The sequence below is a fragment of the Aythya marila genome, assembly GCF_965140915.1.
Source record: "Aythya marila genome assembly, chromosome: 18".
Classification (NCBI taxonomy): Eukaryota; Metazoa; Chordata; class Aves; order Anseriformes; family Anatidae; genus Aythya; species Aythya marila.
Window position 1 is genome coordinate 8,627,388 of NC_139059.1, and position 23,804 is coordinate 8,651,191.

The 23,804-nt window shown below is 51.3% G+C and overlaps 1 protein-coding gene across 7 annotated transcripts; it reads left to right on the forward strand.

Annotated features, from left to right (window-relative positions):
- Positions 1 to 1,807: 1,807 nt before the first annotated feature.
- On the forward strand, positions 1,808 to 22,979 carry EXOC7 (exocyst complex component 7). Of its 7 annotated transcripts, XM_082775097.1 has the most exons (21): positions 1,808 to 1,988; positions 2,713 to 2,778; positions 3,843 to 4,027; positions 4,507 to 4,612; positions 5,165 to 5,387; positions 6,868 to 7,035; positions 8,076 to 8,087; positions 12,457 to 12,549; positions 13,546 to 13,614; positions 14,891 to 15,036; positions 15,193 to 15,345; positions 15,755 to 15,853; positions 16,422 to 16,484; positions 16,805 to 16,871; positions 19,633 to 19,698; positions 20,420 to 20,540; positions 20,965 to 21,060; positions 21,359 to 21,422; positions 21,960 to 22,001; positions 22,163 to 22,296; positions 22,724 to 22,979. In XM_082775097.1, exons 1-21 carry the CDS (start codon positions 1,929 to 1,931, stop codon positions 22,824 to 22,826), a joined length of 2,136 nt encoding a protein of 711 aa, XP_082631223.1. In that variant the 5' UTR covers positions 1,808 to 1,928; the 3' UTR covers positions 22,827 to 22,979. The 7 variants fall into 7 exon arrangements, with proteins under 7 accessions (XP_082631223.1, XP_082631224.1, XP_082631225.1 ...); XM_082775098.1 differs by lacking the exon at positions 8,076 to 8,087; XM_082775099.1 differs by lacking the exon at positions 13,546 to 13,614 and having other exon boundaries at positions 1,809 to 1,988.
- Positions 22,980 to 23,804: the final 825 nt, after the last annotated feature.

The window sequence follows — 23,804 nt, forward strand, 5'->3', positions numbered from 1 at the left end:
AAATGTGCCAAAGTTGTTGAACAAAAGAGGCCCATTGGGCTGTTTCAGCTCCTTTCCAGAGCCCGGGGTGGGCTGACAAGGGGAAGATGGATGGGAACACGGCGGGCCCTTCACGTGGCAGGAGGCTGCCCTTGCCTCGGAGCAGCACAAGGCAGGGAGGCCGGGGCTGTCTGCAGCGGTAACATCAGCTCTCGCCCTAGGCTGGACATGTTTGCTGAGGCTGGCCGTGGTTTTTGAGGCTGGATGTGTTTTTTTGAGGCTGTGCAGCCCCGTGATTGCCCCATTCCCGACAAACCCAGCCGTCCTGCTGCAGCAGGGAGGTGGAGGCAGCCTCCCCTGGTGGGACCCTTTCTCTCTGGAGAAGATGCAGGACAGGGGTAGGGGGCCCTACGCTCCTGCAAATTCCTGCATTTCTGTAATTCATCGTCTACCCCAGGGCTAAGCCTCTGTGACCTTCCTGCACACCTTAATTCTCCCCCCAGTGCCATGGGGCTGGTAAATCCCACCATGATGGGAGCCTGGGAGCCTCAGGGGGATCTTTCCAAGCAGAGCTGCCCTGTGCTTAGTATGGCTGATATACGCTTAATTTAACGAATGACAATATTGACTTTTTTCCCCCGTTCCTACCCAGATCTCCAAGCTGATAGATTAGCTGACTGTGACTTTGGCAGGACCAGCTCCAGCCCGTGGGGGAAAGGGCCGACTTGGGCAATGCCTCGCATCACCTTTCAGGAAAGGGTACAGCTCCTTTCCAGAGGCAAACAATGGCCGTGACCTGCCCAGGCGCCCTGTTTCCTCCTTCTGTGGGCAGCCCTGGTGTGTGACCCCAAGCTGGGTGCGGTGCGAGGGGGGTGGGGGGGTGCCCAGGACGTGTTTGCCTCCACATGTCCCCCAGCTCCCCTGTGCTGGCACTGTCCCCATGGCCCTGCTCTCCTCCAAGCTGTGCAGAGGAAAAGGATCTGGGGGTGTTGTTGGTCAATGCCTGCCTGAACGTGAGCCAGGAGTGTGCCCAGGTGGCCAGGAAGGCCAATGGCACCCTGGTTGTGTCAGGAATAGTGCAGGCAGCAGGAGCAGGGAGGGGATCGTCCCCTTGGGCTCTGCTCTGGCGAGGCTGCACCTTGAGTGCTGGGTTCAGCTTTGGGCCCTTCAGTACAAGAAGGACATCGAGGCCCTGGAACGTGTCTAGAGCAGGGCTACGAAGCTGGGGAAGGGCCTGGGACTCGAGCCTTGTGAGGAGCAGCTGAGGGAACTGGGGGTGGGCTGGAGAAGAGGAGGCTCAGGGCAGAGCTCGTTGCTCTCTGCAACTGCCAGAAGGGAAGGGGTGGGGAGCTGGGGGTCGGCCTCTGCTCACAGGGAACTGTGACAGGACTGGGGGAATGGCCTCAAGTTGTGCCAGGGGAGGTTCAGGTTGGCAATGAGGAGACATTTCTGCTCAGAAAGAGCAGCCAGGCGCTGGGACGGGCTGCCCAGGGGGGTGGTGGAGTCCCCATCCCTGGGGGTGTTCAGGGAAAGGTTGGACGTGGTGCTTGGGGACAGGGTTTATCCCTGGGGTGTTTAACGTGGTGCTTGGGGACATGTCTCAGTGGGTGGCACTGAGGGCTGCACCAGCGATGTGCCCACAGCAGCAGCCCCATTACGCCCCCCCTCCGCCACTCTCAAGATGGCCGCGCGGCCCGGCCGCCACTCCCAAGCTGGCCTCCACGCCCCGCAGCACGCATGCGCCCCACCCCCGCTGCCCTTCCACCTCCCCTCTCTGCACAAGCCACTCCCAAGATGGCGCCCGCCACTCCCGCGCATGCGCGGTGCCCCCCGCCGCTCCCAAGATGGCGGCGCGGCAGTGACGGGACGGAGCCGGGAGGGGAGCAGCAGCAGCAGCAGCAGCGGCGGCGGCTGCCCGGTGGAGCGCGGCCTCGGCTCCCTGCGGCACCATGATCCCGAGCGAGGAGGTTTCGGCCCGCAGGAGGGAGATCGAGGGCAAACTCAAGCAGGTGGAGCCGGCCCGGGGGTCTGCGGCGGGGCCTGGGCGAGGGGCCGGGCCCGCAGCCCCCGCGCGTTGCTGTGGAGACGGGCCCGGGGCCTCCCCCCCCCACATCCCCTCCCCTCAGGGCCTGGGGGGGCTCCGTGCCCCACGGGGCTGCTCTGAGGGGCTGGGGGGTGCAGGGTGGCTGCACCGCTAATATGGTGGGAAGGGGGTTTGTGTGGTGTAAATCTTTGGGGTACGGCTGTCTGCACGCTTGTGGGGTTGGTGTGTTTGGGGGAAAGGAGTAATCTGTAAAAAAAAAACCCTCTGCTTATCTTAAATATCTCACCTGGGGTTAAATGTCCTGGTATCAGTTAGGATAAAAAGTGGTCAAAAGTGGCCTCAGCGTCGTGTTATAAATGGCTCAGTCCCAAAATAGGGTTATAATCAAAGTTTACAATTTATTAAAAGAATGGAGGTAAGCAAACAGCGCTGGGTGTGTCAGGAGTCTCTGCTCCACCAAGACGCACACCAGGTACATCAAGCAGCTGATTTTTATGCTCCTAGGCTGATACATATTCATTACTACTTCTAAAAAAAAAACAGGGTTATTACAATATCTCACAGTCGGACCAAAGGTGGATTGCTGCTGTGTTCAGCAGGGCTCGTGAAACCCTGCGCGTGGTGTTGAGCGGGTTAAATGCTTGGTGTTCTGCAGTGAGAACTAACTGCGTGTTTCATCCTGATGACAGGAGGAAGAAACTCTGTCCTTTATCAAAGAGAGTCTTGAGAAGAGCGACCAGCTCACGAAGAACATGGTAAGGAGGTCCTTGAGGTTCAGCCTTACTGCTGGGTGTAGGACTGCTCGTCCTTAGGAAAATCCATTTTCAAGAGCCTCATTGTGCCTGTGTGAAGAATATACAGTAATAAGCCACGTGTTCTACATCTGTGTTTTACATTTAACTGGCTGGGCAAAAGGGAAGGCTGATGAATGTTTGAAACCCAAGCCTCTTTCCTGGGAAGATGTGGGTATAAATGCACCTTTGGCTTTACAGTCTGTCATTTCTCTTGGGAAGAGATATTAACAAACACCAAACTAATTCGTGCAACAGCATCCCATCGTTGGTTCATAAAGGCAGGTCTCGTTTGGGGTTTATTTTGAAAACGTTTTGCTGAAGAGGTAGAATGTAATTATTGCACTCTAAGTGGTGCTAGTAAGCCCTCAGCTGGCATACTGTGCCCAGTTTTGGGGTCAGTGACTTAAGAAAGAAATCTGGAAAACATAGCATAGGAGTGCGTCTTGAAAGAAGTATGTTTTGTCCTGGAACAGATGACATTAAGGCACCCTTTATGCGCTTGCTGAGGCTTTTCACTATTCGGAAGTTATACTGCAGTCCCTTTAAAAAAAAACAAAACACACAAATGTCTGCAGTGCAAAAGAAGGTTCATGCTATAGTGTGCCTACACGTTGGATGTCTCAGTTTTAGGCCTTGGTGGTATGGAGCAGAGTGGCTGCCAGGCTTTACTTTTGTTGCTGTGTTTACCAAGGACACCTCCAGGCATTTCCTGTGGCTTTGTTTTGCACTGTCAAATAAAATTTTCTCTTCCTTGGTACTGTTTCAGTGCACTGTTTGTGGGCTTTTCAAACATTTAATTCGAAGTTGGCCTATCTTTGATGGCAGATGATGTGTTTTGTCATGAATGATGGAAATTAGGCAGGCTGTTTAAACCTTCTGTGTCCTAAGGAGCCATGGCGAATGAGTAGCAGAGCCCGGGATAGAAGCTGGGACCTGAAGGTCTGGGACTGCCCCAATCTCACTATTAACCTCCTGCGTGGATCCTGTGGAAGGATGCCCTCAGCTCTCTCTGTTTCTCTCTGTAGGTTTCCATCCTATCCTCCTTTGAAAGCCGTTTGATGAAACTGGAGAACTCGATCATCCCAGTCCACAAACAGACAGAGAATCTGCAGCGCTTGCAGGAGAACGTGGAGAAGACCTTGTCCTGCTTGGATCACGTCATCAGTTACTACCACGTGGCTAAAGACACGGAGAAGATCATAAAGGAAGGGTGAGTTCAGCAGCTGGATCTTTCTGGGGAGCTTCATCCTATTGATCTTTTGGGACAGAAGGAGGTAGGAGCTGACTCTGCACACTTAAAATGTTCTTTGTATCCTTCCCATGTTATCCCCTCACACCAGTCCTCCAGAAAGCTTCCTGACTTGAATATCAGCAATCCCCAGAGGGCAAAGTCTGCTCAGGCTCAGCACTGATGTCTCTCCCAGATTTTACTCGCGTTTTGCCATATGAAGCTCGCTGGTGGCTTCTCTTCTTTGCTCTTTCCACAAGAGTTCTTTCTGCCCTGGCAGGAACTGCACAGCTGTGGCAAGAAGTGCAGTCGAAACAGAATTCATGATCTCCTCTTACCCAGAAAGAAAGAAATTAGAATTTTCTGTATTATTTTCATCTGGAGTTTGGTCTGGTGCTTGCTTGGCATTTTCTTCCTTTGGTCTTTGGGGCACCGCTTTTTATTTTTGCTTTTATTTTTAGCCCCACTGGGAGGCTGGAGGAATACTTGAATTGCATGGACAAAATCCAGAAGGCAGTGGAGTACTTCCAGGACAACAGCCCAGACAGCCCAGAGCTGAACCGCGTGGTAGGTCGCAGATCTGGAAGCTGGCGGGGGGGGAGAGGGATGGACGGAGGGACGGACAGACAGACAGACATGTGCTGCTTGCCCTCCTGCTGCGAGAGGCTGGTGGGCTTGCTGCCTGGTGAAAAAGGTGTTTGGGCACAGCTAAAAAAAAAATAAATGTGGTTTTTGGCTTCTTTTTAAATCTGAGCCCGGCAGTGTTTCTGCTTGTGGTGTTCTCCTCATGCTTTGTGCCGTTCAGACTTGTGAAAGCATTTCGTGCGCGTGTGGTGGAGTCGATTGAGCTTCCCCCTGGGTACCTCTTGTCTGTCCTTCAGTTGCTTGAGCAGGATGTGAGATCTGTTGCAATTCCACTTGTAAACTGAGCAACTCCCAGGCATTTTTGTATTTAATTCACCTTAAAAGTCTCTTAGTTACAGGCGTTGTCGGAGCTCGAAGCATGCGGTACTTGACAGTGGTTAAAAACACTACAAAAAGTGAGACCTCATGCAGAAAGACTCGTGAGTGATTACAGAAACCCTGTGCTTCTTCTATCCCTCTGCTCTTTTGTGCCAGAAATCCCTTTTTGAGAGGGGAAAAGAGTCGCTGGAGTCGGAGTTCCGCAGCTTGATGACACGGCACACCAAGCCAGTCCCGCCCATCCTCATCCTGGACCTGATCAGCGGCGATGATGAGATGGAGACACAGGAGGAGATGTCACTGGAGCACCTCCCGGAGAGTGTCCTGCACGATATCATCCGCATTTCTGGCTGGCTGGTGGAAAACGGCAGGAACCAAGGTGGGCGTTGCTCCTGGCTGAGAGCAGAAGTGGAGTGGTGAGGGTTGTTGTCAGCAGGTAAGTGTGCAAATCACACACCTCCAGCCGTGAAGCCTCTGCTCAGGTGAGGTTGGGACTGACAAAGCAAGAGTCACGCTGCTGCTGGTAGCTGGCAGCACAAGCAAAACAAGAAAAAGCTTTAGTGACATCTTCTAGGGTAGGAGTTTGTCTCTGTTCAATTCCCTTCTGAAGAGCCTGCGTCCTTATGCTGTTTGTAGTAGGGCTGAAACGCGCTCTGTCAGTTCAACAGTGATCTGATGAGAACAAAAGCTGCGTAAGTAAAGCACAAATCATTCAAAAGCATAGCCTGGCCTGTAGCAGAAATCCCTGACAGGGACACGTTATTTAAAGTGCATCTGCAACACCTTCTGTTGGAGCTGCAGTCACCTAGGGCCCAGGTGCTACAGCTGTACAAGACACTGATAACAACTCCCCTGGAGAAACTATTTATGAACAAAACGTTGTGTGTTAAATGTGACCAGAAAGGGGTGTAAAAGCAGCACAGGATTTTTTTTCCCAGTCAATACACATCTCTTCTTTCCTGGTCTGCAGCACCAGAACCTGCCTACACCTCTATACTCCTTTATTGACTTCCCATCGTTTCCAAAACTGATGTGCTCTTGGTAGTAGCGTGTGGACTTACTGGTGGGTGTGGTGGGAGGGCAGGAGTGAACGCTGCAGGGGAAGGAAGCCAGGTTCGGAAGAAATCAGGAGATTTTTCTGGCTTTCGTGTACAAACTGGACAGGAGCTGACCCTGCAGTGTGGGAGGTGGTCTCTGTGCTGGAATCAAATGCGAGAGATCCTTAAGGAAGGAGTTCTGAGGGAGCTGGGCTGGAGAAGAGGCAGGCTCAGGGTGTGGCATTGGCATGGGGAAGGGAAGGGGGTGGAGATGGAAGAAGGGTGAGCAAGAGATGGGAGGGGAGAGCAGTGTGCTGAACCCTGGGTTAATCAGCTCGTCCTCTGAGGGTTCTGTTTGGAAGGAAGGCCTGGAGGTGCTAAGGTTGGGCCTGGTGTGAAAGATGTGGCAGGACACTTTATGGCTTCTTGGTTTCGAAGTTGGCATCTCAGGGCTGTGGCAGAACAGGAGAAGTTGCCTGCGGGAACAGAAGATTCAGAGCGATTGCCTGGATTCTGGTTCAGGTTTCGCTGTCTTTTATGCTGTTAGATTGTTTGTGTGCTTTGGTTTCTCTCTCGTGAAATAGAGAAACGCCTGTCTCCTCCGTACTAAGATTTTGCTCTTTCTCTTGAGTCTGTGTTTTGGTTTCTTCCTGGATTTAGCACTGCTGGATTTGATATTTTGGTAGGAAAAAATGCTTACCTGGGGTCTCACATCAACACTGTTAAGCCCTCTTTGGGCCACAGCATTTCACAGGAAAGGTTTGTTTTTCCTTACAGTGTTTTCTGTTTATTTATGATCTTGTTTCTACCTCGTCTCTTTAGATTTCATGACAGTGTACTTCCAAATCCGCTCTGTCCAGCTCGACCGCTCCATCAAGGGGCTGAAGGACCACTTCCGAAAGAACAGCTCCTCCACGGGGGTGCCGTATTCCCCTGCCATTCAGAACAAGAGGAAGGACACCCCCACCAAAAAGCCAGTCAAGAGACCGGGTGAGTCCGAGCGGGGGATCCATTTAACGTGTCACCATCGCCCCTGGGTATCTGACACGCTTCTGCAGGGCTTCTGCCTGCTGACAGGGCAGGAGCAGGGTGGGATTTCAGAGAGAAGCACCTCTTCTCAGTGTTGAAGCCAGGGCAGAGGTTACAGACCTTGTTTCCAACTCTCAAATCATCAGGTCTGTTCTCTGGGTAGTGTGAAGAGGTGGGACGGGGCAGGATGGGGTCTGTGTGCAGAGAAAGAAAAGGCCATTACCTTAACAAAGGAGATGAGCAGAAAGAGACCTGAGAGAGGAGGAGATGAATGTGGTTTGAGAACACTTGTCCTCAGCCTTGGAGCTTGGATTGCATCCAGCGTTACAGCAAAATGGAAAACTGAGACCTGCTAAAGCACATCACTTTAATCACTACTTACGTGTAAATAATTACTGGGCTAGGAGACTGAGAATCCCTCAGAACTTGGAAGAGGGACTAGGAATTTGCCTACAGATCCAGAGTCATCCTAATCAAATTCTGGAAGAGCTTTTTAAAGCTTTTGCCTCAGGCTGTCTCTGGAAGAGATGAACGTGGCTGGGGAGTTATTCCACCTCTCCTCATAATGGAGTTTTGCTGCATTTTCTGCAGCTGGGAGGCTGGTCGCTCCCGCGTGCTGCTCCAGTGTGGAGCTGGCGTCCTGGCCTCTGAAATGTGCCACCTAGTGGGAAAACGGCCAGAAGGAGGGCCAGCAACAGCCAGCGTGCACCTCTGACAGCAGAGCAGTGATGCTGTCCCTCTGCCTGTCCCCAGCACCCTGTTTTCTCCTGTGTAATAGTGATGGAAGTCAGAAAAGTTTGGATTTCTGGGGGTTTACCCGGCAAAAACTTTCCCACCCCAATATTTTTCCTGCATTGTCCAAACCCTTCAAATGAGTTCAGGAAAATACGAACTTAAGAGCTGCGGGCAGGGACTGGGAATGGATGGGATGGGGAAAGGGAGGAAAAGGAACCCATTTTAATCGTGTTGTGTTTATTTCTATAATCCTGATGTGAATGCAGTCCTCATCCCAGGTAACGTGCGTCTATGTGTGTGTGTGTGTGCTGGCCCTGGTGCTCGCTCTCTTCACTTCTGAATGGAGGGGCTTTGGTGGGCCTCTTCGTGCTACAGCAGGGGGTGTGCCTGGGATATTTGGAGAGGGCAGGCTGCCCGGGGAGGGCTGTGACAGCCAGCGATCGCCCCTCTGGGCTTCTAAAATCAATCTGTGCCACTGCTGCTGTGCCGTGGAGCTGTTCCTGAGAGTTGAAGCATGAATTGCAGCTGGTGAACAGCTCTTACGCTTCAGGGAGACAGTCAGAAGTGGAGGAGATTTTTTTCTTTTCATGGGAAGATTAAAAAAAAATCACTAGGAACAGTGTTTGTTCGTTTTTTTTTGTTTGCTTTTTTTTTTTTTTTTTTTTTTTTTTAAATGAGCCTTGGATGCTCACAGAGAGAGCAGAGAAAACAGCCCACGTGTTTGAGAAGCATTTGCTCTCTACAAACCAGGCTCCTCCAAAACGGATGCGTTTGGGCATCCAAAATCACTTGTCACGATGAATGTCTCAGCTGTAAATTTGCCAGGAGACTTCGGCATCTTTTGGCCAAGTTTAATCCGAGTTTGTGAGTCGGGCCAGGTAGCAGGCACCGAGCACAGCCTGAATGCTCTCGCAGAGCTCACGGTGCATGAAGGAAAGGATTTCAAGTGATCTATTGGGGTATTGCAGTCTCAAGGAGAAAATAATGGCTCGTTTGTCTCCAGTCTTCTGTGAACAAGGACACAGAACCAGGCTGTAGCTCCTGAAGGACAGGGGTGGTTAAACCTCATACAGCAGCCATCCCTTATGGCTGCTAAGTTGTACTGAAATGAAGTTAGAGAGGAGGGAAAAATCATCTTTGAGCAGAGGTTCACCAGCTTCTCTGCAGTTCTGTCAGCTTTCAAGGACAGCTCCAGAGGCGAAGGTCTGATACTCTCTCCACGGTGGCACTGTGCGTAACAATATTCCTCTGGTGGCATTGATTCACCTGCTTTAGCCTTTGTTCAGCTATGGACAAAGATTATTTTTTGTGCATTCCCTTCAGAAAGGGAATTCCCATAAAATGGTGTTTTAGACAAGGGGTTTTCTCGCCGTTTCACCAAGGGAGTTGGTTTCCTTATTCCTTCAGGAAGAATATCCCAGCGCACACCCCAGCGCACACTTTAACCTCTTGCAGGGGGTAAATAACAAACTAAATCTGACGTGCTGTAACCTTTTTACAACCCAAAATGGAAGGGAGGTGGCAGCTAAAGGGAAGGTAAGCTACTAGGGACAAGCTAACCAGGCAGAGACCCCCTCCCACCCTCCCCCAGGCACTGGAGAACACGTTCCTCGTCCATGCTTTGTTTCAGAGTCTTCATCTCTCCATCACTGCTGCATTTGTTGGTGCACCCTGTTCTGTTTCCTCTTGTTCCAGCATGCAATTAAAACTTTGACTGCTGGAGATGCTTCTAAAGCCAAATCGTCTCCTCTTGGCTGCAACTTGCCAAGTCAAGTAGAAGCAGTCTGTGGCCTTTTTATTTATTTTTTTTAAAGCAGTTTGCTGTGTGAAATGTCAGCAGCCTGCCTCAGAGGACGAGCGCATTCAGGTTCCCCAATTGTCCTGTTACAAACATCTGCTCGTAAAATCCTGAAGGGATTGCTTCTGTGTGAGGCCTGTGGAGGCAGCGCTGGGTTGGCTTGGGAGCAGGAGGCAGTTCAGAAACTCTCTAAATTACCAGAAGTTTGGGAGGGACGGGGCACGGGGTACCTATAAGCAATAACCACGGAGCTTCAGCCAGTTTTGTACAGATTCCTGCGTTGGTGCTAAAGAAAAGGGGGTGTGTTGCTCTTCTGCTTGGCTAGAAAATTGAGTAGTGGAAGAGAAAAACAGGAGAACAACGTCGAGTTGGAAAACTCTGCTCCATGTACGCCCCCAAACCATTTTATTTAAACAGGCTCAGGAGCAAAAATCTCCGGTGTTGTCTGAATTTTATTTTATTTTATTTTATTTTATTTTATTTTATTTTATTTTATTTTATTTTATTTTTTTTGGTGGGTGCTACAAGCTGCAGGGGAGCCGTTTGCAGTTTATCTCCTGCCTCCTAGCAGTGCAGGTAGCACCTCGCAGCTGGGTGAACCTGAGGACAGGCTGTGTGGGGCCCGTGGGGCAGAAGGAAGAGCCTGTTCCCATTTCCAGCTTCCCCTGTTGATGGCTGTCTAGCTGGAACGTGATGCTTTCACTAGCAGCTGAAACACCATCCTGGCCATCCCATTTGGTCTGCGAGCTGCCTGAGGAGGGAAAACCAGCACAGAACAAAAGCGTTTGGTTTTCACCAGAATTCATTAAAGCCTAATTACAACACCAAGTGAGGGGGATGCAGCAGCACTCAGGTGATGCCCACAAACACTTGGGGTGTGCGTGTTGGCCTAAACCCAGGTAATTGTGCATATGCCATGTGCACAGGGCAGCAGAGGCAGTAGAAACTGTCAGGGCTGAGCTGTGGGGATGTGTGCTGCATCCCTGGGAAGTGAGAGCCTCTGGGCAGCAGCAGCAGTTGCACTCTGCTTGATTTTTACACCAATTTATCCATTTTCAATATTTTTTTTTCCGAAGGCAAGTAGAAAAGATCAAAGAACTGGTAGAAGAACAGCAGCTGGGTTGAGCTCCAGCGTATCAGCTGGGCCATGATATCAGCAATAATAATAATAATGAAATAGCTCGGTGCATGTCTTCAGGGCTTTCTGCTGCCCTGCTCGCTCAGAGGAATTTCACGTTGTGCCCAAACGCTGGAGGTTTCTGAAAGTAGCTAAGAATAAAGTGGAAATGTTGGGGATGGAAAGCACCAGGAGACCTGGAGGAAGTGATTCTGGGATCAGATGAGCAGGAAGAACATGGAAGAAGCTGGGAACAAATCCATCAGCACAATCAGTCTTCCCACCTGCCTACCGTGGGTCTAGAGGGAAGGATTTTCCTGCCAGACCAACGTGGAAGATTCCCTCAGCCCACCCCGAACCCGATCGCTGTGTAGGGTTAGGGTTAGGGTTTGGGGAGGGAGAAAGTGCAGCGCCCTGTTGTGAGTGGGGATGTGAAGGGGCTGCCAGAGGCGTGCCAAAAGGTTTCACTCCAGGGCCCTTTTTGAGGTGGCCCCAGGTGGGTGCTGGAGCTGGTGGGTGCCTGGGGCTGGGGTTGGGGTTTGGGAGAGCTCAGAGCCCTGCTGTGAGGCCGTCCCCGTGTCAACGTAGGGATTTTCTGCACGTTTGAAGTATTTATTGCTTTAAAATGGAGGGCTGATTCTCAGCATTGGCAGCCGCATTTTTATTTCTTGGATCTTTTGCTTTCATTTACTCAGCCCAATTCTGTTTCGTCTGGGTTTTCTACGGAGAGTCCTCCTGCCTTCCTAAAACTCTCCGTTCCCTGTTGTGCAGGCAACGGCAGCGCTCTGCTGTGGGAGTGTGTCCATGTGCTTGTGATAATTGCAGCTCGTTGCATGACCACTAACCTCTTAATGTGGAAACAGCGCTTAGTTTTCAGTTGTCCCATTAGTGCTTCTGTTTTGTGCTTCCTAGCTGTGTATCCAGCAGCAGCTTTTGTTCAGTCCTGTCTGGTTTTTTTTGTGTGTGTTAAGTATAAATCTTTTAACCCCGTGTTATTTTTTTTTTCCATGGTTTTAATTGATTTGCAGTTCCTTAGAAGAAAAAGTGTCTTGGGGATTAGGGTGCCTTAATGCGAGTTAGACATGGGTGGGCAGCGTCCTTTATTCGGTGATCTCTAGGATGGGGATTGCTGCTGCAGCACTGCTCTCTGAAGTCCCGAGGTTGTCACCCTTTGATCGCTTCCTCTCATGCCAGAGATCGTTCGGTGCCTTGGCTGCGGGGATCTACGTTGAGCATGCTCAGGAATTACCCAGGATTGGCACCTTTTTTTTTGGCATCTGCAAGGGAAGAGCTGCGATTGTGGCTCTGGGGGGCAGGCAATGCGTTGCTGGCTATAAATTGTCCACAGCCCAGCTCAGGGAAGGCTCCTGTGCTGCGATGCAGAGTGCCAGCTTCAATAAAACGTCCCGGGTAAGGAAGCTGGGGTCAGATTTTCCCAGCCAGCCTTCCCAGCTCACCAAACTGCCCCGAGCGCTCCTTGATTCTGTAGCTGTGGCCGGACTTCACGTCCTCCCCTTGAAGAAGGGAGACAACCCAAAAACAACCCTGGCATCCACACGCTCGGGCACGAGTTTTGGGTTCTTGCCGGTCCTGTGCTGAGCATGCTCGGTGCCCAGCACCCTCCTGCTGGGCCCAGGTGGCAGCTGCTGGTGAAGGGCTGGTGTTCTGGGTTTTGTTTTCTTTCACTCATTTTCTAGGTCTTCTTGTCTCTTCTCTCTGGCTCTGGTGACAGGCACGATCCGTAAGGCTCAGAACCTTCTGAAACAGTACTCTCAGCATGGTCTAGATGGGAAAAAGGGGGCCTCTAACCTCATTCCTATGGAAGGTAATCACAGCTCCAGCTACTTCTTCACCTTTGAGCTTCTCTGTGTACCAGCCTTGCTTTTCCAGGTGGGGCTTCCGTTAGCCGAGCACTTGGTGGGCAGCGCCAGGTAAATACGGTCCTTGGGCAGCCAGGGGGGTGCTGGCAGCCCAAACCACTGATCCGAGTTTGTGTCTAAATTTTGAAGGCTCTGTGGACAAAGTCCAGGTGGAATCTGACCAGGAATCTCCCGGTAAAGCAGTCAGTCCGCCCTAGGCACGTGGCTAACGGAAGCTCTGCTCTGCTGACATCTGCCTGTGGTGTTTCTGTTCTCTTTCCCTGTTTTGCCTGGACTTTGAGACGTTCAGTTTCCCAGTGACCTTTCCAAACCTGATGCAGAAGTGTCAGGCCACAGCGAGTCCAGGGCATCACGCCTGCACATCTCTGCAAAGACCAACCTAAAGGGTCTCCTGCGTGCCGACCTCTGCTCGTAGAGGTTGTACCAGACAGGGGAAAGGATGTAATTTGCTTCAAAGCACCTATAAGACCTTTTTCCCTTCTGCTACGTATTCATCTGAAGTGGATTTCTTCAGCATCTACGTTGTAGTCTGCTGAATCCCAGATAGTGACTGACATCACTTACTGGGGAAAAAAATTCTCGGTGCTGAGCAGGAGGTGAATTTTGAGTTTGAATTTGTAACAGTTGTGGGTACAAATTGGGTTTCTAGTGCCCATTATCCCATTCAGAGCTTACGGCAGGAGGTCCAAGTGACACCTGTGGCCCAGGAAATGATTTAACTCGCTTCTCATCAGGTTTCAAAGGGTTGCTACTGCTGCATAACCCCATAACGCATAAATTCGGTTAGGTAGCATTCCCGGGACTGTGTAGGGAAAAAAAACAAAAGTCCATCAGATCAAATAAACCAAGCTTGAAGCGGCTTCCAGCCCGTGTGAGCATCCGTGCTGTAACCACCCTGGATAAATTGCGCCTTCTGTTTGTGCCGGCTGCCATCCCACTAGGTCATGAGCATGATTTACGAGTTAAACATCTTTCCGATACCCTGAGCGACAAGCACGGGCCGGCTGCTGGTAAGTACCGTGTTGGCACCTCGTAACAAGCTGCCTAACAGCCCTTCCTTGCAGCATGCTTCACGCTCCTGGTGGCTGTTCCTCTGCGTGGGCAGCCCTGGAGCATGGGCCTGGCCTGGCTGTGAAGCTCTGGCTCTCCTCAGTTGAGTTCACTCCCACTAATCGCACAAACCCACGCCCTCAGGCAGGGGACCCCGATTTTGTCTAACCAAACCTGGGGGCCACCGTGCTGAGGGGCTTTTTCAGCGCTGAAGCGAAGCAAACAGGGCAAGGCCGACGTGTGGCGTGCCGTTTGGTGGGCCGCTCTCCACCACAGGCTGCGTGTAAAACCACGTTTGTGTGCCACGTGCTGCCCACAGCTTCTAAAAAATCACTCTGAGGGACCCGTCAGTGTAGGGAAGAATTGGGCCTTTCTCCATCAAAAGCTGCAGATGCTGCTGGGAGGAGGGTAGCAGCAGCAGCAGCCTTAGGAAAGGCCTCTGCGTAATTTTCTTCTTTTATAGTGGTTACTGCAGGGGTCTGAGCAGCGCAGGGTGATGTGAGCCCATTTGTGTCTGTCCTGCTGACACATCCAGCTCGTGGCTGGCACCAGTTGGTGGGTGCCCTCGTATCCTCCTGGCCCTTCTTGTGCCTACCACAGAGGTTCCTCGCTACGTCTTGGAGACATTCACGTGCTAGAACTCAAAAATGCACATTTGTACACAGCATTTGGTGGCAGATACCTCACCTAACTGCGCTGATGCTCCTGCTTTGTAGGATTTAGTAGTTATCCGCCTGTTATTTTCTTTGGTTACTGCCTGTAGGAAGAGGCTGCCTTCCAGGAGAGCCTCCATTTCCAAGAAATGTTGACGCAACGTGGCAGCTCTTCATCTGCATGATGGGTGGAGATAAGGAATTCTAAAAGCACAAGCAGAGATGTTGAATAATTCACCTCAGACCTTCCCTAGTCTAGTACTCCGTGTTTGAGCCCTTGATTAAATTGAGTTTGTAGCCCAGAAGAGCTTCAGACTTGCCTTCTGTCACGAGGCTGGTGTTGTGCTGACGTGTCCATGCCCTGAGCTGCAGCTGACTTTGCATGCCTCCCGTGGGCAAACCAGGGGGGCAGGCGTGGTGAGGGGACAGCTCCCGGTCTCACAGCAGGACGGGCACAGAGCCAGAGCCGCCTGTTGGAGAGGAACCTCGCGCTCTCTGCGTAATCCGAGGTCCTGGAGGGAGCAGAGCTGCTGAAAGCTCGGTGCGAATTTGGTTCTCCCTTAAAGACATCTTGCCTTTGCAGGGAGGGACGATGTGTTCGACATCGAGATCGACGCCTACATTCACTGTGTGAGTGCCTTTGTCAAACTGGCCCAGAGCGAATACCAGCTCCTGACAGAAATCGTCCCGGAGCACCACCAGAAGAAGACTTTTGATTCCCTCATCCAGGTCAGTCGAGCCTTTCCCCTTGGTTTCTCTGGTAAAGGACACATACAAATTCCTCCCCCTTTCTTTTTTGTGATGAGGACGTGGCTTACACCACGAGCTGTGGGTGCCCTGGCAGAAGTCCTGCTGCTTCCTTCTGACCGCTGGGCTTTGTTGCAGGAGTCGCTGGATAACTTGATCATGGAGGGGGATAACATTGTCTCGGCAGCCCGCAAAGCCATCATCCGCCACGACTACTCGGCGGTGCTCACCATCTTCCCCATCCTCAAGCACCTCAAGCAGATGAAGCCCGAATTTGACCAGGTCTTGCAGGTGAGTTTGGTGGGATTGGAGAGTGTCCTGTGGCTTGGGTTGTGGGGAGAGCTTTTTGAAAGGGATGGCGACGGTGACTTTGAACAAAGCAGTGTCACCTCTGTCCTTCAGCGTGGACTGGGAGTGACAGCTCCTTTCCATCTGCTTCCAGCTGGAGCTGGTGACTGATGCTCCAGCCTCTTAGGTCAGGTACCACACAAGAGGAAATATGAAAGGGGGCAAGTCCTGGTCGTTGCTGGGGTTGCAGCATCTTTCCCTCCTCCCTCCCGGCAGGCCAAAGAACGCAGGGTTTCACTCACTATTGATAATGCTATAAATATTCTTCTGATACATGGAGAATTGAGAATGAGTTCTGGACAAGCAGTCAGATACTGTTCATTTTCTCTGATCTGTTGTGGGACTATTCCAGGGAACTGCGGCAGGCACGAAGAACAAATTGCCAGGGCTCATCACGTCCATGGAAACTACAGGTGCGAAGGCATTGGAGGAGTTTGCTGACAACATTAAGGTAAGTTTGCCATCACCGTTATCTCCAGCAAGGCCAGCAGGCTTAGAAAAGGGGTTTTCTGAGCAGAACTCCCAGTTTAGCTTTCTGCTTTCCATGAGACCACCTAACTTCCTGACTCCAAAGCGGGGCTGTGCCTGCTGGGTAGCACTGGGGGGTCAGCTGAAAATACTGAACACTGGATGCTGCTCTCAAATACAGGAGGCCTCTGTAGATACCAAAGTCAATCTAAGAACATAACTCTTTGTAAAAGAAAGGAAAGTTGCTGACTTGAAAAGCTGTGGAGGACTTGGGATGAACTGTCCCTGTATAAAGGGGGGTTGGTGAAGCTCACCTATGGGTGAGCTGAGCTGTTGATGGTGACGTGCTGAGCAAAATCCCCGTGGTCCTGAGCTGTCGGTGCGCAGAAGCTATGGTTTCTGAGCACCAGGAGATGGCACTGTGAGAGACGAGTCTGAGGATGCTGAGAGGCTGGATCAACAAGGCTACGGCTCACTTGCAGCAGCAGTTGTATTGTAGATGCCTTCAGTTTTCTAACATGCTCACCTTACGTCTCTTTCTTCCTCCTTAGAATGATCCAGACAAGGAATATAACATGCCAAAAGACGGGACAGTTCATGAACTCACCAGCAATGTAGGTGAAGTTGATTTGAATTGTCCTGTGTAAAAACCAGCCTCTGAAGAGGTTGTAGAGCAGTAGGGAAACTTCTTTTCTTAGATTGACCTGTCTTTGTGTTGGAAGGGCGCTTCCCTGGAGGGATCAGCTGGTTTCCCTTGCTAAGCTGTGGTGTGACTGTGTGAGTAAAACCCAGCAACAAAAAGGAGTACAGCAGTCTGTTTCCTGAAGGCTTTTGAACATGTCAAGATGTGTGGTCCTTCACAATCCTTAATAGTGGAGCATAAAAGCAACCGATACCGCGTCTCCTCACTTCCCTCTCTCTCTTTCTCTTCCAGGCCATCCTTTTCCTACAGCAGTTGTTGGATTTCCAGGAGACTGCAGGTGCCATGCTGGCATCTCAAGGTACATTCATGGAGCTTATCTGGGCATGCAGTTCCTTCCCCAAATTGTCTGGGCATCTTCCCTAAAAAGACCAAACCTCAACGCGCACTGTTAGCTTGTTCTTCTCCTGTTCTTTACCCTGTGGTTTGTTTTGTCCTCCGATCTGCCCTGACTATGTAGTTGGTTGTCTGGAGAGCTCCAAGGGATGCAGAGAGTTTCCCTGCTGGCCTTCCACATTTGATCCTATCAGGTATTCTTGGGATGGCGTTTGTTGCTGGTGTGCATTATCGAATCAAGAGGATGGCTTAGCCACTTAGCTCCAAATCTGCCACGGGACTGGCTCCCTGTGACTGTGTTGGACTGAGGGTGGTTGGTCCAGCTGAGTTAGCTGTGGCTGGGCTGTGTAGTGATGAATTTGCCTTCTTTCTCTGCCAAATCCTCCAGTCACAGTACAACAGCAGCAGCAAGAGCGTTCTCCTCAGCATCCAGCCGTGGTCAAGCTGGGAATCCTGAGCTAGTCACGTGCCAGCACAGAGGGAGAGCATGGTTCGTGGCAGAGCAGCAGCTCCTGGTTCTGTAGTGAGCCCTCAGCTTGCTCACAGAGCTCATGTCTTCAAGTAGGTCAGAACAGAGCAGGCTGGAGAGGGGGAGAACTGGAGATTCAGGGGGCAGAGGGACCTGAGGAGGCACAGGCTGGCACTTGGAGAAAGCTCCATGAGGAGCTGGAGAAGAAGGAAGCTTACAGCTGCCTCCAGACTTAATTCCCAGGTCCTGCTTGGGAGGTTCTGCCAGCTCTGAACCCTTTTGTATTGGTCATACAGCGTCCTGGATGTGGTCAGACAAAAGCCACTTCCTTTTTAATTGCAGCTACGTGTCCCACCAGGTGCAGAGCTATCCTGCTGTGCAAAGCCAGCTTGAGAGAAATGCCTCTCTGCAGCCCGCTCAATTAGCAAATCTTGAAGCCGGCGTCATTATAACAGGTCTGCTAAGCAGGACTGATGTTTAGTGCCTCAGAGCCATCCGTGAGGTGACCTGGGCAGAATCCAGGCACTGTACCTCTCCTTCTGTCTGTACAGTGTGGCCTTTGGGACCGTTTGCTGCCGGCTGCCCTCTGCCAGGGATGGGAAACGCGTGCACTTTTCTGCAGAGCTCCCCTCAAGTGGTGGCAAAAGCAAAGCTTATCAGTTAAAAGCCAATCCCTCGCTCTTGCTGCCCACAGAGCAGCTCTGCAGGGCCCTGTCTCACTACAGTGAGGGTGGGATGGCTTTGCTCAGTGTCTTGGCAAGGTTACGTGGGCCATGTATTCATTTCAAGGACCGGTGAACTGCTGCTGAGGATGCAGAGGAGGCTTTCTTTGGCCCTGAAAGTTAGTTTGAACTGAGGTGGGGTGAGGTGTCTTGCTAAATGCAAATAATGGCGACGCAAATCAGTCGCTAGCAGGGGCAGGAGGTTACTCAGCCTCTCCTCCGTGATCTCCAGCTCCCTTTGTGGCCTTGGAGGGACTCCTGCCTGCTCTCCGGTGTAGCTGTCTGTGGCTGCTTTGTGTTAATATCTGCTTTGTTCTCAAAGGGATGGCGGTCTCTAACCTGTGTTTTTGCACTTTGCATTTCTCTTTCTCTCTCCTCCCTCCCCTTTTCTCTCTGCTCTGCCTTAATCCTTGTAGTTCTTGGGGACACATACAATATTCCTTTAGATCCCAGAGGTAAGCAGCCTTACCCCCACGCACCCGCTCACGCTGCGTTGGGCTCTTGTGATGTATGTTAATTCTTTGTCCTCCAGGAGTGGTAAATAAATTAACATCTAACTGAAAAGAAAAAAAAAAAAAAAAAGGGAGGGGGGCATAATTGAAAGGGGAAAAAGGGGAGGGTGAGTAACTCTTGCCAGCGGGCTGGAGAGAATAGCGAGGGTTCGTCACCTGCAGACAAAGAGGGATGCCACATGAGCTGAAACAGGCTGCAGGCACTCCGATGGCACCGAGGCCGCTTGGCACGGGCAGCAAATTGGCCCGGCTGCTGTCGTGCTTCATCCCGAGCGCCCTCAGCTCCTCATTGTCCAACTCCCAGCAACGGGAGCCTCGAGGCCTTTCCCATGGGGCGCTTCTGAACTCAGACCACCCGAGCTAGGCCTGGCTGCCAAACTCGCTGGCAGGGGGAGGAGAAGACGGCTGCTCCGTGTGTCCCAGGGGACACAAACCCTCCCTGGAGGGCAGAAACCATCCCTCTGGTGCTCAGAGGGACGCACGGCAGCACGCAGCCTCTGCGTACGGGCAGGCGATGGTGCTGGTGGGTCCCCTCGTGCAGAGCCAAGCAGGCTCTGTCAGCAGCCACGGGGAAAGCTGAAACTTTCCAGAGCCCTTCTGCTTGTCTCTGTCAGTGTTGTCTGCCTGCTCTTAACAGCTCCAGCTCATTTGTTCTCCGACTGCAGATTTCTGGTGCTTAAAACCCCTTTTTTGGGTGGTGGGGAAAGGATTTGCTTAATGATTTGATTTCTGATCAAGTGGATGTCCTCTGAGCACTAGGAAGGAGAGGAGAGGTTTCTGCCAGGATGCTCAGCACCTGATGCAGCCGCAAGGATCACGGGGTGCAGAGCTTCTTCCCCCTCACCCTGGATAATCCCCTGACAGTCGGCACGGAAGCAGGGAGCTAATTTCACTGTCGACAGGAGCTCTGTCCTAATGCCATAGCAACAGGGAAGGGGCTTGTTTGAACAGAGGCAGGCTGGCCACATGAACCCTGCCCTTCCTCCTGGCATGTTAACTGGCTTAAGGCTCTTTTCCTTGCAGAGACCAGCTCCTCAGCTAGCAGTTACAGCTCGGAGTTCAGCAGGCGGCTGCTGAGCACCTACATCTGTGAGTACCCTGCACACCTGCCCGTTTCTGCCCCCTTGGCTCTTCTTCTCATGGCTTGCTCTTGAGTGAGAGGCACGAGCTGTGTCTCTTGCTCCATGCGATCCTTCTCTGTTCAACCTGGAGTCTGATGGAAGGGATGGAGATAAAGGATCAGCCTGGGAGTTTCGGAGTCACAATTAGACAGGACAGAGCGCGATGCAGGAGGTTGTTTGGCTTTCAGCATCGGCTGCCTTAAACTGTTCTCACACCGGGCTTTGGGCCTTCAGCCCTGCAGGGACTGCCAGCTGCCAGAGGGGCTCTGTAAAATCTCGGTTGTGTATTTAATAGTAAAATGGTGAGATGGGTTCGTGGGACTGCCTCGTGATGGTCTGTTATCACGGTGCTCAGGTCCATCAGGTTCCTTGAGGTGAGCCTGTGCTGTGGTGGGGCTGAGTCTGATCACTCGTGCTGGCCCTGGGACTTACTCTGAGCCCATGCTGCCAGCTGCAACAAAGGCAGTAGTTCACAGGGCGGTTTTGGTTACTTGCCGAGGAAAGATCTGCGTAAGGCTTGTAGGATTGATAATTAGATGTGATCACACACTTCTCTGTATATGCATCTGGGGCTGTGCTCTTCGCTTTGCTGCAGGTTCATGGTTACAGCACGTAGTCCTGGGTTTGGGTTGCCAGTTACGAGAAGATTTAGTGCAAAACTTTTTCTCCTCTGTTGTTCCCTCTTTAAGGCAAAGTACTGGGCAATTTGCAGCTTAACCTTCTCAGCAAATCCAAGGTTTATGAAGACCCAGCTCTGAGTGCCATTTTTCTGCACAACAACTACAACTACATTCTGAAGTCTCTGGAGAAGTAAGTGTGCATCTCTTTGAAGTCCAAGCTGATGCTACGCACAATTTTCAACCAGTCTCTGGAGTGTGTTTACTTGCAGGCCTGTCTCCTCTGTGTGATTTCTTCCATTCTTGAGACTGTTTGAAAAAGGTTTTGAAACCTTTGCCCTATTTATGGACACTGCATTACATGATGGGGGGGAGATAAAAGCATCAGAGATACCTTACGTTGCAGAGAACCCTTTCGTCTTGGGAGGATTGAGGATGTGGCTTTGGAAAGCAACGTGGAGTAGTTTCTGTTCCCAGTTCAAGCATTTCAAGATCCCTTTTATTGTAAAGGGCACAAAAGATCATGTTGATAGGGACACAAAATGTTGCTATCTTGCTAGCAGTAGCCCTGAGAGCACCTGGCTCACAGGCTTCCTGGTGTTTTCTTCTCCTTTCAGGTCTGAGCTGATCCAGTTGGTAGCCGTGACACAGAAGACAGCTGAGAGGTCTTACCGGGAGCTCATTGAACAGCAGATCCAGACCTACCAGCGCAGGTCAGGAGACATCCTCTGCTCTTCCCTTACTTCTGTCAGAGTTTGAGACTTCTTGGGAGATTCACCACCAGTGCTGGTGGAGAGTGGGAGAGATTAGCCTTAAACACAAACTAGTTTAAAACCCAAACCGAGTATTCTGGTTCCCAAGGGATGAATCTTGGGAAATGGTCACTGTGGAAAGTTTTGGCGTGTGTGTTGCTTAGGTTGGCCTTTGGGTAATGGGTGAGGGCATACGTGCTGTGGTGAGATGTAAATAACTCCTTCTTTTTGCTCCTTTCCCATATCATTTCAAATGCAGCTGGTTGAAGGTGACAGATTACATCCTGGAGAGAAATCTGCCTGTCTTTCAACCAGGAGTGAAGGTGAGAGGGCAGGCCAGGATGATTTAATGATGATAGCAACTGCCAGAAACATCCTGTCCCTTGTCGTAATCAAAGATTCACAGAAATCACTTCTATAGCTTGTGCCAGTATTGCTCTGTGGAGTGAATACTGTGGCTAGGACGAGATGGAGAATCACGCTGCCTTCTAATCTCCCTTGCCCCAGATTCACACAAGTCTTTTAATTTCAGCCTCCATTCTTCTCTTTTCACCTGAGCAAATGCTGCTATTTTGGATTTGCAAAGACCTTCCCAAAGAAAGGGCTCAAAGCATAAAGAGGTCTATTTTTATGCCTGTTCTGGCTGAAAATTACCCTTGTTACATGTACTTCAGATGAAAACCAATAGCTGTATGTACTGTGCTGCTCACTGCAGCTTCTCTCCTCCCTGCTTTAGGAGAAGGAATTTGAGCCAAGTAGGCAGGATATCACTTAGGTTGGATGGGGAACCTGTGGGCAAACAGTGATGTTGGGATTTTATTTCTGGCAACGAAATAAAAACTTTTCTCTCCTTATTGCAGCTCAAGGATAAGGAGAGGCAGATGATTAAGGAGCGCTTTAAGGTAAGGAGATGGTAGAAGAACATGACTGAGGCAAACGGGGACAGAAAAAAGATCTGCCTGAGGAGAACACCTGTCCAGTAGTGATCACCAGTGGAGGAAAATAGCACTGGTTTACAGACGTGTTTGTAGTCAGAACGCTCTCCAAATTGTATTTTGGACAGGGTTTTAATGACGGGCTGGAGGAGCTATGTAAGATCCAGAAGGCCTGGGCAATTCCAGACATGGAGCAACGGGACAAAATTCGCCGGGCGCAGAAAACCATTGTGAAAGAGACCTACGGTGCCTTCCTGAACAGGTGAGAACCTCTTGCATCGTTGTCATCTCATTGGGTTTGGGTCTTTGGGACCTACGTTAGCCAGAGCTGAAGCACTTTTCCACTGTCCTGCTGTAGCTTTTCCATCTTGTACACTAACACATCCTTAAGCTGAGCTCTGCTAGTTGCGAACACCTCCTCGTCACCCCAATTCCTTGTTCAGGGTGAGTGCAGATGTTCTAGCTAGCACAGAGCTCGGAGCCACCCCGGGTTTACCCACGTAAACCTCAGGAGACCCATTGTAACTAGCAAGGTCACTTGCTCCCTACAAGACAGCCCATCAGATTCAGGTGAGACCTGCTGGAGGGGAGCTGATTTCTCTGGCAGAGGAAGGACACAGGTGGGGACGGCCTCTCTCAGTATGGAGAAGGATCTTTTGCTGCATCCTGTGGGTTGTCTTCCTTTGCAGATATGGCAACGTGCCCTTCACCAAGAACCCTGAGAAGTACATCAAGTACCAGGTCGACCAAGTGGGAGAGATGATCGAGAAGCTGTTCGACACATCAGCGTAAATCCGCAGCCCTCTTGTACTTCTCCAGCTGCCAAGTACAAGTCACTGTTCTCTCAGCAACTTTTGTGACTCCCCTCCCTCCTCCCCTGCCCCGTTGTGGCGGGCAGGGCGTTATACTTGTATTTATCAGATTTATAAACCTGTGGACACGCTACCTCCTGGCTGTCTTTGCCTCCTTCTGTGGATCCTGAGCCAAGACTCTAGATGTGCGCCGCAGTTCTGTGTCGCGGGGTCTTACGCTTAGATATTTTCAGGCTGGTTTGTAAGCGTTTATGCTTTGCACAGCTGACACAGTGAGTGTGTGAATCCTTGGGGCAGAACTTTGAGGCAGTGCTGCAGGAGCTAGATGTGGCCATCTTCACGCCAAGGCCTTTGAGAGCTTGGGGTGTGTGTGCTGTGTTTCTGTGGTCTCCGTCCAGGCACCTTTTGCTCCCACCTTGCTGCTCGCTCTATTGTGGGCTCTTACCCATTGTCTGCCTGTGGTAACACTTGAAAGGTAGGGTTTCCATAGAGCTGGGAGCGCTCACAATAGCTGCTGCTTTGCAATTTGGAGCAAATCCATGATTCACCTAGGCCACCTTCACAGCAGTGAGCGTATGCTGGCACCTAATTAGCCCAGCGATGGGAGAGCCTTTGTGCCACCACCCCGAGGGGAAGGGGAGGGGACAAGGCAGACCTCGGCATGAAGCAGAGAGTGAAAACAGATGTAGAAATGTAGGGAGCTGCGTTTTAAACCTTCTGCTGCTGCCTATCCACCAACTCTGCCTTTTTTTTTTCCTAGCAGAGGAGATTTCTCCACCCAGGGAGCCTCAGAGCTGTGAGGTGAGCTGCTCCCTGGGAGAGTCAGGGCTGCGCATCCTCGAAACGCTCTGCCCCAGCTGTTTGTGGCCAGGAGCACATCTCACCCCGTGCCACGCAGGAGCTGAATGTTAGAGCCCGGGTGAGGACGCAGGTCCTGCCGTGGCAGACCCAGCTGCTG

Coding starts and splice junctions, on each gene's coding strand:
- EXOC7 (XM_082775097.1), top strand. CDS start 1,929: ATGATCCCGAGCGAGGAGGTTTCGGCCCGCAGGAGGGAGATCGAGGGC. Junction 4,613..5,164: donor GCCCAGAGCTGAACCGCGTG/GTAGGTCGCAGA, acceptor CTTTTGTGCCAG/AAATCCCTTTTTGAGAGGGG. Junction 16,872..19,632: donor TGCCATGCTGGCATCTCAAG/GTACATTCATGG, acceptor TTTTCCTTGCAG/AGACCAGCTCCTCAGCTAGC.